The 14123-nt window shown below is 37.8% G+C and overlaps 1 protein-coding gene across 5 annotated transcripts in view; it reads left to right on the forward strand.

The window, feature by feature from the left end:
• OSBPL8 (oxysterol binding protein like 8) overlaps positions 1 to 14123 on the forward strand; it is a 396216-nt gene that overhangs the window by 344308 nt on the left and 37785 nt on the right. For 2 of the 5 annotated variants that reach the window (XM_083859008.1, XM_083859006.1), the window contains 2 exons: positions 2132 to 2168; positions 5942 to 6076. In XM_083859008.1, coding sequence (XP_083715134.1) covers positions 5986 to 6076 — 91 coding nt within the window. In that variant the 5' untranslated portion in view covers positions 2132 to 2168; positions 5942 to 5985. Of the gene's footprint in view, positions 1 to 2131; positions 2169 to 5030; positions 5197 to 5941; positions 6077 to 14123 lie in introns of those variants that run through there. The other 3 variants (XM_083859007.1, XM_083859009.1, XM_083859010.1) reach the window with 3 other exon arrangements.

Consider the following 14123-nt stretch of genomic DNA (forward strand, 5'->3'; position numbering starts at 1 on the left):
TGACCAGCAACAGAGGGCGTTTAGTGTGTAAACAGAATGTCAGTTGGAGAAGATCAAGGACAGGGTTAGACAGGCTTGTGTTTCAGCCTCTGGCATAGGAGCTGTTTGTACCAGTTCATGGGATTAACCACGCACTGCTAAAATATTTACATGAAAAGGCCCTGCATCATCATCTCATGTGGCGGGCTGCCCTGCTCTCTGGTGTCATGTTGTATCCTGGCCAGGGCTGCTGGCAGGGCAGGCAGGGAGACAGGACCTGCTGCTGTGCCTTTTCACTCTTATTTCTTCCACACATAAGTAATGCACTGCGAATGAGCATCTGGCTGAGCCTCAGGTACTGCTGATCCTGTGTGTCTGTTTACAGTGTATTTTTCCAGTTCTGTTCTCTTGCTTTGCAGCTCCCAGTGACAAATAAAGCAGCCCAGCACTGAATAGCGGTGCTCCCAGTCCTTCAGTCAGTGTCTGGATCTCTGTATGGTTTCTGCAGGCTTCTTGTTCTCTTGTCAGCCACTATTCTCTTGAATCTAAAATCAGCATAGGGTAGGACAGTTGCAGTTTGAACATAAACTGTTTCCTAGTCTGCAGTATGTTATCTGTACATTAAGAATAAACACTTTGCCTTGAAAGCCATTGAATTCTTGAATACATTTCATGTGCTACTACCCAAACTTGTCTAGTAAGTTCATGGGGTTCACTCTTTGACCTGAATTTAGTCTCTGGCAGGAATATAAGGTTATTTGCCAAGTGTGCTTATATTTATATTTTATTTCAGTTTTTCCTGTTCAGTCCAGAAAGTGCAGAATTATAAAAGAAGAGTTCTCTCACCTTTCCAATGATGTGTACTGCAATGGCTGTATATTCATTGCAGTACTTCACATTTGCACATTGCACCATCAATTTACAATTTAACACCTTTAGAGAGATGCAAGGGATAAAAAGAAAAAAATAAATCAATCTTTTGAGGTCAGCCATGCAAGAAAAAATTCCTGCTTGCAAAGATTTTGATTATGATTATTTTTTTTTACATTTCTTTCTTTTAAGTCCTGATATGAGAGGCAAGATTGGATCCTTCTTAAAGCAGAGCACAGAATTTGCTGCTTTATGGAGCAAAAGTTTTTATTTGCGATATAGAAGATCTGTCATGTTTGGATTTATTTTATTTTTAAGAAGGAGATGTTCATGCTGATCAGTATTCTTGTTTTCTCCTTTTCTATTATTCACAGACTTCAAATGTAGTAAGTCCTTCAAGACATAAGTGGAATTTGCCTTTTATCTGTACATGGCTTAGCATAGTGGGATCTTAGCCTTGATTATGGTCTTGGTTAGCAAGGATTTAAAAAAGATTCTAGATCAAATACCAGAAAGGCGTGCAGGCTATTACTGTGTAGTTACTCTCCTTTAGTATTTACTCTCCTTTTATATTTGATACATTCAGAGGGGGAGAAATTTTATGCAGCTTGGTTCTATGGAAATAATTTGACATAAAATATCCTCTTAAATTTAAAACTGCACTGTTTGTGTCACATCCTAAGCAATTTCAAATGTTACCTGTGTTTGTAGATGAACTGAATCTGTGGCTTCAAAGCTTGTGTTTGTACGCAAAAGCAGTTAGGCTTGGATCCTAGCATTAGTAGGCGCTTGCACATTACTTATGGCTTTAAACGTTTGGGGTTTTTTTCATCCTGAAACACTTTTCTGAAAGTGGAGTGGTTTTGGAAACATTGTGTTATTTCAGCTTGCTTCAGAGCTTCAGTCTTTTGAAACCACTCCAGCTTAAAATTCCTTAAAAAATGCTGTGTATCAAGTCATAGGAGCACTAAATTGCTGCTGGAGAGTTTCCACTCAGGAGAAGTGGTTGAGGCAGTTGCTGTTCACTAATGATGGCTTCTAATAATGGCTGTTCTATAAGCATATTTGTCAGATTTGTTGCTTCAACTTTTCTGACCTGCGGAGTCTCTTGAGGTCTTGCCTTTGGCATTGAGATGCATGTTGTATTTTGGTTATGAACTAACACTGTTTTCATTGTCCTTCTTTCCCGCTGCTGCTGCTGCTGCTTTTTGTGCACTTGCTTCTTCCTGGCCTGGATTTTTATGTTTGCTGTTCTTCATTCCTCAATTGTATGTGTACACAGCATTATGGTGAGATCAGAGACTCTCCTGGACAAGCAGGTAAGTAACTCCTCTCTCCTACATTATGTTTGCACATAGGTTCATAGTAGTTAGCATATATCTTTGCATATAGTTGCTGGGATAAATATTAGATTTTCTTAACTATCATAATCGAGAAGTTGAAGAGTGGTGAAAATTTGCTCTTGGATAAGTATTTTGCCTGGCATATCACTCATCCATATGTTTCCCTACCATAGCCTTTATTTTTTAAGTGGGAAAAGTTTATTCTTCACCTCTCCCAGTCATGGCCAGGAAAAAAAATCTTCAGTATTATTTATCTGGAAGAGAAAAAGCTATTTTTATCAGTTTGAAATGAAACTTTTAAATGCTATTGTAGATAATAAAGATATGGAAAAAATGGTTCAGAAACAGTTTATTTTTGAGCTTGTCAATTTCTAGTCCTATGTGTGGTTCTCTTAATTTCAATAATTTTGCATATTCAGAATTGAACATTTATATATATATATATATATAGTAGTTCTTTAGGATTTGACCTGGTGAGGTGCTAGGGGAGACTTCAGATGTATGTGCTTACATGCAGCCAAAGACTTACTGATGGCATTGGTTTGTGGGCATTAGTGTGATAGTATGATTGGCAGAGTAATTTTGCCTTGGATTTAGAGTTTGTGTATGTGGGGAAAAAGAAAGGTGCAGGCACAAATTGTTTCTTTTTTCTATGAGAAATCTATGCAGAAGCTGTGGTTTTAGCTGATATGGCTTATTATAGACATTAAAAAACAATGTTGAATTGAATTGTAATAAACCTCTTCCTGTATATGATGTCCTTGTGCTATTTTCAGTGGTGTAGGCACTTTCACAGGCTTATTATAGAAACAGAAGTGGGAATCTGACACTTTAGATTTTTTTCATAGCTTTACCTGAAATAAATTGACTGTAAAGACTCCAATATATGTTTCTTCTAAGGTATGAATTGTACTGACAAACTTTTATATTAGTAATTTGATGAACATGAACAAAGTATGTATTCTCAACTCTCAGCAGTTCTATTGGCATTGAAATGTGACCTCTAAAGAGTCACAAGGAGGCTTTGATGTTTACTATTTGTTGTTTCTTCTCTAAAATAAAGCCTTGTCTTCTCCCTCACCTCAAAGCAAACATCTGAGCATTAGGATGAGGCATTTTGCAGGAGGGGGGACAACTTCATCCTAGTGGCTACTCTGGTGTGGATAAACAGTTATGTTCTTAACTGATTTATTTCCCCGTTGTTTAGTACTTTTATGATGCTTTGTATAAAAAGGAGATTTAAAAACTCTCATGCCAATCATTCTTCAGCTTTATAGATGGAATTTCTCAAAAACCCACTTGGTTTAAGAAGTTCACCTTGAATCCCCAGCCATGTGAAGTGCTTGCCACATGGTATTCTATATTAGGTGATACACAAACTCTGTTTGGTAGGAAAAGAGCCTTTCTGACAGTTCTAGGAGTTGTCGCAGGACCTAATTGACTCCTAATGAAGGAATATGAATTTTACAGTGAGCTTGAAGCTTGTAGTCCTTTTAGTGTGACTGAGTCACAACTACTGGATGTAGCTCATGCTTTGGTAACATGTGCAGAGCTTGCTTACACTCGGGGTTACTGGCAAGTACTGCCTGAGAAATTATTGCATTGTGACAGCTTTAACCTCTGGAATTTCCAAAGCTTAAAGTTTAAAAAAGAGTTAGCACTGCTGCATGCTGCCCACTCACAAACAAGCTTTCTGCACAGGTTACTCAGGAGAGGGTTGCCAGTGCAGTTGCTGCTGTGCAGCCCACGGCATCACCTGCTGCAGTGGCCTGGGGCTGGTGGGGGCACCTGCAGAGCACATTATGCTAAGAAATCCCATCCCTGCAGAAGCTAAGTGGCCAGTGGCTCATCAAAAGTTTTCAGCTAATTGTCTGAAAGTTGCTCCTCCTTCAGTGCACTGTGCACCTTAAATCTTTAAAACAAGTATAGCTCACTCTCCTTGCAGTGACCTGTTTTGTGCAAACCTGTGAAGCAGCTGTTTTCTTACCCCCCTTTTATTTCCACATACACGACCTTCTGTCTTAGAGTCCCTTCCCATGACTTCAGCAACTGCCCTGCTTCCCACTTTCCCTTACTTGTAGCTGCAGAGCAATAAACAGCTAGTTTGGTACAACAAAAAGATCAAAACCAGACACAACTTTGAAGTAATGGCCTTCTAGCACTGATAGACTCGAATTCTTGAATTTGAATTCTAAATTCAAGTAAAATTAGCTTGTAAATGACCTTGTTGTCTCCCTTGTCCATTTCTTCACATATTTTTCCTCAGCAACAATTCACATAGAGTATAGTTGGTCTGGAGCAGAGCTTTATATAGGTTATTTCTTGTAGAAAAAATATACAGGTGGGTGTACTGCAATCCTTGCATTCTTCTTAGAATCATTTAGGATGGAAAACACATTTTAGAATCATAAAGTTCAACTGGTAACCCAGCATTGCCGAGTCTACCACTAAAACTTGTCCCCAAGTGCCACATCTATATATCTTAAATACCTTAAATACCTCTAGGATTGGTGATACTTCCCTGGGCAGCCTCTTCCAATGCTTGAGAAGCCTTGTGGTGAAGAAATTTTTGTAATATCCAATCTAAACCTCTCATGCCACAACTTGAGGCTGTTTCCTCTTGTCCTGTCACTTGTTATGTGGGAGAAGCTACCTTTCAAGTAGTTGTAGAGAGCAGTAAAGTTTATCCTGAATCACCTTTTCTTCAGGCTAAACAACCCCCTCTCCCTCAGCCATCCTCATCAGACTTGTGCTCCAGACCCTTCACTATCTTTCTTGCCCTTCTCTGGACACTCAAGCACCTTTGTATTTTTTCATACCGCTTTGTATTCATTCCAGGTTTTGCTGCAAAATGTTTCCACTACTATAATAAAAGTAGTGATAAAGCTAAGATGGCCTTTGTACTTTGCAGAGTCCATCCAGAGAATAGAACTTGTTTGGTTTGACTCAAATCTTCTGCTGAACTTTTAAGGAAAGCTTGGGAACTCTTAAAATCATCAGTGTTGTAAGTTCCAGTCTTTTCTTTAGTATATATTGCTTGTTTCCCCTCTTTGAACACGTTGTCAGTATATCTGCTTTCCCATGACAGGTGTTACAGAGACAGTCATTCTTTCACTATGAAAAAAGGTAGAGTTTTGTTGTGCTGCTTAACAAAATGTACAGAAACTATAAAACAGGATGGCTAGCCAGATGATCCTAAAAATAGATAAGAAGACACCAGAGAAGTCTTTCAGATTGATGAGGTTCAAGGAGAGTAACTCTTCTGCTTTAAGCCTTTGCCTTCACAGAATTTGTACATTATATATATTGCTAAGATTTGTTTCTTGTGATGTATATACAGACATTCATCTTAGCTCTTTGGGATGTTGGTACAGCTTGTTCTGGCAAGTTGTTTCATGGGTTGGCTGAGTTGTGGCTAGTTAAACCAAAAGCTATCACAGACGTGGCAAAGAAAATAAGTATTTCAGAAGACAAGCAACAGCTCAGTGCTGTATCTGTATTGAATATCAGCATTTCCAACCTCATGCTAATTTTTGTTTCCATCTTTTGCCTCATGTCTTAGACCAATCTTACTGGCTTCTTTCTGCCATCCTCTCCAAAGCAAATATCTGGTTTGAAAACCTCAGTTTTTAGAATGAAATGTTACACAACAGAGCAGTTGAATACCAGCTTCATAAATAGCAGTGAAGGTCTTAAATCTATGCACAAGCACATAACATCATTGAATGAGCATCCATTTTGTATTTCAGCACTGGTAACAAACAGTGATGAACAGCCTTTAACTCCAGGAAAAATGAACCAGCACCAGGGGAAAGAAGCCTATTTTACTCCAACCAAAGAGTTACTCCAACCCTGTCTCAGTCCAGGAACTGCCCATAGTCATGGTAAGACAAAGGCTTTTTTTACTGAGGTTTTAAAGAACTTAAATTCTGACATTAATTACCTGTCCCAAACATTGGTTCAAAATCACTGCCTTTCACAATAAAGAGGTAAGGAAAAAAGCATATTGAAACTTTGTATGTAATTATTTGTATCTTTATGTGTTAATCTGAAACAGGAGAAAATGCCTTATGTGATGCACTAGTTTATTAAGTCATGCTATGATTTGTTTAATGGGAGAACAGTCCACATGATGGCAAATGATTATTTGTGTTCAGTTCTGTAAAACCCATGGTAGTGTTCTATTCTCACTATTCAAGTTGTGTCTATGCAGCAGTGTTATGATGTACCATAAGTGGAACTTTTATGGAAAGATGCTTCAATTACTTCTGCTGAAAGACCCTTCTCTTTAGAAAAAGGAGAAAAAAAAGAAAAGTCTCAGCACTATTTTTTGCCAGCTTTCAAGCGATCCCTTTACCTTGCTTAAACCTGTTGAAAACAAACTCTGTGGATCCATGAGAACTAACTGGATGGAAAGTGAAACTCATTAGTAGACCTGACGTGCTGATTCAAGAAACAAAAAACCAAGCAATAGATGCTGTCTTTGTGCTTATTTGCGTTTGAAACTTACTTGCATTTATTGCTTAGGAAATCATTGGACATCTTTCTTGGGGTGTGTGAAATTCTTTGTGAAAACTTCAGGCTTTTAAAATTAATGTTCTCTTCCTTTTTACTATTGGCAGCCATGCTAGACATCCATGCTTCTTTTGTTTTTTTTCATGAGTAGTGTTCCTGACATGGTTTTATATTTTTAACTGGTTTTGGTACGAGCCTTCCTAACTGCCACAGCTTGCTTTGTCAAAGTAATGATACTAGTGTTTCAGAGTAATAAAGGCAGTGTCTTAGATAACTTTAATCATATTCCTGTTTTCCCATTCAGTTCTACTAGACAAGAAAAAAAACTTTGAAACAAAGGTAGTTGTTACTGTGCTGAATCTGGTAGTATTTTAGTGTATTCTAAAGTTATTATGGTAGTATTTTTGGTACTGCACACAGCTAACTTGGATATATTTTCTAATTCCTGGTGTTAACTCACTGGAACAGCACTTAATGTCCTCTGGTCTGTGTCAAGCTTAGTCTGGAAATATTTTCTGTATAATGCAAATATAACTTGTTTGTAATTTTTATTACGTTGAAAGAACTTCTGGTTATTTTCTCTCTGTACTGTGCTATATCTTTTACTAGACAAATGCTGGAGTTATGTAAGTGTATTTAAATAGTCTAATAAATTCTTCCTTTTAATATTGATATTCCCACTAAGTTATAAAGTCAAATTGTTGTGTTATTTCAGGGCTTTCACTCATAAGAAAATCATTAAAATGGGTTTGAAAAGCACTAAGACTTGATTGTCCTACATCAATCTTGTAGGTACTAAGTTTTCTCTCCAGATTTTTTCTTCTGAATATTTCAGGCCTTATATATGAATGTAAGCCAGTTAAATGTATTTGTGCCTTTTTTAGCACCAGTCATCATTGACTTAGTTTTCCAGGAGAATTACTAAATATAAGGCTGTACTTTGAAACAAGAAATTTGGCTTGCATTCAATTTTAGTAGAGAGATCGAACAATCACAATGTGGGCTAGGCTTCAGCAACCCACAATTACTGTCTTGCAGCCTATCTACAGCTTGGGAGATGATTTTTATGGAGTGGGTTGATCAACATTTAAAAATTGGGTGAATATTCAATGGTAGTTATTCCTATGGCAAAATTACAGTGCTGGTGAAAATGTGAGCTTATTACATTGGAGAAAGAATGGTGTAATGGAAGTCTGAAAAATATGAAGTAGAACAGAGCTTAATATGATGGAGTACTTGAGGCTGACTGTTGTAACTGAAATCCAGTTAACCAAGGTCTTTACAATGTGCCCTGTGGTATGGCATAATGAGATAGGAAATGTTTAGATATAGAATTTAAAGGCATTCACAAGGAACTAAATGGAAATACTTTCAGTCACTGACAGCTGAAGTCATCCTTAGGGGATGAGTAATGTAAATAAACAATTCAATGTCATGCTAGGCACAGAATAACAGAGAATCAAACCAGAAAAATGTATGGTACCATCTACAAAGAACTGATTAAATATATATAAGGGAGAACTGTGACACAGTTACTTTGCTTTTCCTGCTGGTTAGTTGGATGTTGTGCAATGCTATTTGGCCACTTTTACCCAGATTCTTTCCTGCTGCCTGAATAAAAAGCACCTGTTTTGCAAGGCCAGATGTGTGGGAATGGAACAAAGCCTGTGATGGGGCAGTCTCTGGTGAGCAGCACTAACTTTGGTGTAAACATGGAAACCACCACAGTGGCTGTCTAGGGACAGGCATGTTCAGTGACCATTTCTTGGAAAATCTACTGGAACAAGCTTAATTTCTGTCATCTGCTTGTGTTTTAAGTAAGATCCTAATGACAAGTATTACAAATACGGTTAAAACTACGCGAGTCTTACTGTGAGATATCAGAGATAAACATTTAACATCAGTTTGAGCCACTGACTTCCTATTTGGAACAAAGAGAACCATGTAATATGTCAATGTAAAGTTGTAAGTGGTATGTATTTTATTTTCTTATTTTAGGTGCTGCTGTGTATAAATACTGTGTTTTCATTTCTGATCATAGCTCTGGATTTCAGAAAGCTTCTATTTTCCTGTACTTCTTAATCTAAGACATGTCTTCCTCCTCCCTCACTCCTGTCACTGTTGTGAGATGGAGCTTAGTATGTTGTCTGAGACAGAGATGGGAGTCTTCTTCTTGGAGTCCAGTACAGATTTATTTTATAAATGTAGAGTACAGTTTGATCTGGCAGCATCATCTAGTAATTGTTCAGAAAGGTCTATTTAAAATGTCACTGTTCTACATGATCTTTGCACTGTTTTACAAAATATTTTTAAGATCCTTGAATTTACACTGTCCTTTATTCTGAGGCTGAAGTAGCTTACCTGTGAGGCTACAATTGGCATGTGGAGGTGTGGAGATCGCACTCACTTCCACAGAAAGCTTTAACAAGATTGTTAAATAGAAATGTATTTTTAAGGAAAAGGGGTGATGGAGATTTTTCCTGTATGATTTTAACATGTTTATGTAGAAAGTTTAGAATTTTAGTGGCCAAATGCTAACTCAGCCATAATATAGCATTGATCCTGAGATGGGCTTTTCATTTTAATTTTTGTGGATTTAATTTATTCCTGCCTTGTCCATCAAGTAGTTAGAGTGTCAGAATAGCCTAGTCCTGATCATAATACTACAACTAATGTTTCTTGAACATACTAAATGATTATACTATGCTTTTTTGCGCAATATTTTGACTTGTCCTACTTGGAATAGGACCTAAATAATTCAGTAGCCTTTTGATGGAAACTTTAATGAGCTTGGGGGTTCATCTTTGTCTGTGAAGCTTTGCTTATGTTTGCGGTATGGTGTGTCTTTAGGCTCTAGTGGGCAGCATGGCCTTGCCAACTCACCAAGACCATATTTTTTTAAGTGTAGGATTTATAGATGTTAGTACTGCTAAATCATCTTTCAGTTTAGCAGCTGACACAGGTAGTATGATGCTAATTTAGCTCATTTTCTGTATTGCATTCAGTGGTTAAAAACATTATTAACTATTAATGAACAAATAATTAAACTTCTATTGAGCTTACTTTGCTTGCTGATGTCTTCTGTTTATGTCAAATTATCCTGGTAAATTGAATTCTTGTAAATCTTATTAACTCAGACATACAGATTTATTTCTTCGATAAAATGAATTAATGCAAAAATAGTGATCACATAAAATCTACGAAAAACAGCAGTCTCCTTAGAAATTAATAATATTTTTAACTTAACAATATTTTCTTGAAACATATTTCAAACTTTTTATGAAGACAGCATAGATGTTTAAATAGCAATATTTGTGGTAAATAGAGGAATCTAGTAAAGATAGTATTATTGAAAATTCTGTAACAGAATGCTTGAAAATGTCAGACTTTTCTGTATTTTTCCTGTTTTTATTCAAAACATCAGTGAGATGCAGATGAGGTGAAAATGTGAGTGTGTCCTTGTGGGATGTGTGTGCCCAAAAGGAGGCTGACAGGAGATAAGAGACAGGATCTACCTTTCTATTCCAGCAGAGCAGTAGTTGTTAATTCAATTTGCAATGTGATTCAAAATATATTGTGTTACGTGACTGAGAAGAAGTGGCTTTGGTGTAGAGGGAGGGTTGACTGTGGAAATAAAATTTTATGTCTGCCAGTGATGATGATCACCATGAATTGGAAGGAAGTGAAGGTGATTTTGGGGAAGAGTGAGGGCATTTGCCCACGCTGAGCTTGTACTTTAAACAACTCCAGATGAAACATTTAAAAGAAATGCTAGTGCTGGGATTTTAATCCACAGGATGCTGCATTTTTGGAGAAAATAGGAATTCAGCTATTTCGGTATGTGAGAGAAGGTGGAAAGCAAAAAATAGGCATTTTCAAGCTGTAGATCCTAAAGAACAGTTATGAGCTGTTGAAGTATGAGATGCTTTTGGCATCTCAAAGACCCAGCAAATATCAAACTCAGATGTTACTGACTGTGTACCCGAGGCAACTAACAAGTTAAAGCTGGTTTGTTGTTCACCTGTGCAACTGGCAGCTTTAAAAAAACCCACTTATTTAATTTGTTTGGCTCAGATGACAGCAGGAGCACAATTTGTTTCACTGGGCAGTAACAAAGGTGTTGGACCTCCTGACTGGTCATCCCTGTTCTGGGTTCCTGGTGGTCAGTGTGCAAGAAGCCCTGGAGATACAGCAGTGCATCTCCTCTTAACCAGCTGTCAGTGGAAGACAAATATGTATGGACCAACAGAAGGAAAGATGCAGCCCTGTGACAGTGAACTCGAAGCCTTTTCAAAGTATCATCAGCTCTGCCTGAGACAGGCACTTGGCTGTGGTGCTCTGGGCTCGTTTCTGCCAAGGGAGTCACAAGAGCCTGTTGCTTCATATGGACACACGAGACTGAAGTCACAGCAGAGGGCAGCTGCCTTGGAGCTGGGGAGAGAAATCCCATGGCCCATAATTATAGCAGGTGGATGCATTGAGCACAGACCAGGCTGTAACTCCACTGGGAGTTGTTCACTGCTTAAATGCCAGTTTGTGCTGTTATTTTTTTTTTTTTTTTTCCCAACTAATGCTTTCAATGTGTCAGTAATTCTTTTTGATAATAGTATTCGACTTGCAGATGGCACAATCTTGCCAATCTGTGTGGTTCCAAATGAAGCTGTTTCCTGGAGAGTTGGGTCATATTTTATCTTTAATAGTAATTTCTATTTTTCTTTTCTCCTTTCCTATGAGTTTACTCTCTACATGTAGGCAGACTTAGTCGTGGAAGTAACTTCATGCAGTCTCCTGTTTCCTTTCACTATATCTGTTCTTTGAATAGAGAAGCTGAAGAATGGCTAAATAACTTACTATCTTTACATAGTAAGAACAGTTTATTACTAAGCATGTCATGCCTTGTTACTTCACCTTCCTGTAAGTCTGTCTCATTGTCTCACTGCTAAAGAAGAAACTGTTAAAAATCTACTTGAGGCTCTCCAAAAAGCTTTCATCTTAATACTTCAATATTGACAGTAAATGTTGCTTCCGAAGTAAGGCACCTTCTCTACACAGTAAATGCATTTAATGTCTTAGGAAAATGTTAACACTTTTGCTTTCTCCTGACACAAAAGAATTCTTTCTAAAACCTTACAAGCCCTCATGCTTGGAGTCTCTTGGTCTGTCTTCTTGTTTTGTCAGGAGGTATTTTATTTTGTCTTGCCTTACTTTTGATAATGGGGAAGTATTTTCTAATCAACAATCATGGGAGCCATGGGCACTGGTTGTTCTTTAGGTGATATTGGATTAATGCCTGTTGTCCTGCTGCAGGGTCCTGAGCCTAGGGACACAGATGGTCACTTTTCAGTTTTTTGTCAGTGTGGAAGTGAAGCCCTAGTTCCATAAAACTGTAACTTATTTGGAGTAACTTTGGTGATGCTTGTCTTAAATGGCATGTGAGTGAGGCTCTCATCACAGTAGGAGGAAGGAGCTTGAGCCCTAAATAATCTGATCTCAGTCTGTGTTATAAAACTGAATTTCTTATAAATTTTTTAAGTTCTGCTTTGTGTGGTTAGTCTTCTGAATACACTATCCTGACCTCCTGCTTTCTTGCTGTCATGCATACTCTGACACATTCCTCTCTGCAAGTCATTGTGTTTATTAGAACTTGCCATTTCTGAAATGCAACTCCACCCAGTATTTGTGGCTTGGGTAAATTGCATATACTGCTTTCTGTGTGGGTTATAGCTTTATGACATAAAGTGTGGTACTGGGTTTAAAAGGCACAGCAGGGCTGATTGCTGTGAAACATCTCAAGAGAGTTCTTTTTCTTCATGACAGTCTCTGCAGGACTGGCCTATTTGAATCTGAGCTGTGACTTTGAGAATTTCATAAGGGTTGAGATGACAATGTCGAATGAAACCTGAGCAGTGGGCAAAGCTATTTACTCAGTGTGGGAGGAGCTGAGCAGGCTGTTGGCAAATGAGGAGGTGCAGCCAAGTACAGTTGCCAACATCGGGAGTGTTGGTGGTCATTCATCACCACTCTCAGGCTTGCCTCTGGAATTACGCCTCAGCTAAACTGCACTGGACTTGAAAGCACCAGACGACAGAAGAATATTTGGTGAAAGAAATTTGCCCCTCTCAACTCTCTCCAACTTGTAGCTTTATGCTTTAGGTATAATTGTTTTTCTGAATCAAATATCAGTGCTGAAGGCAAGTGTATCTTTAATACCCTTTTTATTAAATAGGAAAAACCACTTTACTTCAAATCTGCATGTGGAAATCGGGTGTTGGATAAAACCTTTGTAGGTATGATAGTCTAGTTGTTTTCTTTTTCTGTTTTCTGCATGCTGAAAAGAGTGTGTTTATACTGCATTTAGGGAATTACTTATGACGTTTTCCTGGACCTGGGGGGAGAATTCTACTGGAAAAGGTAGTGATGTTGAAATGTCAGGGCAAATTACTGTCAAAATTGCAGGACAAGTCTGAAAAGCTTCTGTCTTCCTCTACTACACCAAGCTTTCCGTCCTCTTTCTTTTTTCTCTAGCTTTCACGGAGTTTGGTTTTAAGAAGATTTTGGCTTTTCCTTGGGTACCCGTAAGGGGGAAAGGATTATTTTTTACTTTGCATCTCTAGATATAGTCTTTGTTGTGTTATTGCATCAGTATCAGTTTGTAGAATGTGTTAGTTATTCTAAACTTCTAAAATATCTATAAAAAAGATTATTATTCCTCATTTGGGTAGCCCAGATAGATTTGATTTGAGTTCGATTTCATTGAATTAAAGCCTTTACAATTTAGAGTGGTCTTTTTTGTTAAGACTGTGGTTTCTTCAGCTGTAAGTATTTTTTCAGTGGAGAAATGTTTTAGAACAAAACCAGACTTTGTCAAAAGTGTTCACAAATGTCGGAACTCCACGCATCTTCTATTTGACTTCATTTTGTACACTGAGATTTTACATTTTGCTCCAGGCAATATCCTGGAAGAATGTCTTAAGCACAGGATTAGGATTGGTTTTTCAGCCAGCATTTACTATTTACTATTGAAGAAGCCCTGATTCTGTATCTGATGTGAGAAATGTATTCTGTCCTTTAGAAAAATATATACATTAAATAAGTTTTCCTCCTCTAAGGAGATGACTGAGAAAGGATTCCTCCTCTTGTGCTCCCCCCCACCTTCGTGCCCTGAGATACATGAACTAAATATTTCAGTCATGTGGGGATTTTTGTCTTCCTACTGATACAGGCATTTTATAAAACAGAGAAACCAGGGAGCTTTTTTTTTCTGTTTCAGTGGCATACTTAGTCTAGTGCCTCCTATCATGACTTGAACTTTTATTATGAAAAACCTTGTATATTCATGTACAGATATGCTGTGATGCACCTGATGCCTTTAAGCTAAAGGGCAGACACTTCCCTGTTTATGCAGACTTTTCTGCC

The sequence above is a fragment of the Zosterops lateralis genome, assembly GCF_965231275.1.
Source record: "Zosterops lateralis genome assembly, chromosome: 4".
NCBI lineage: Eukaryota > Metazoa > Chordata > Aves > Passeriformes > Zosteropidae > Zosterops > Zosterops lateralis.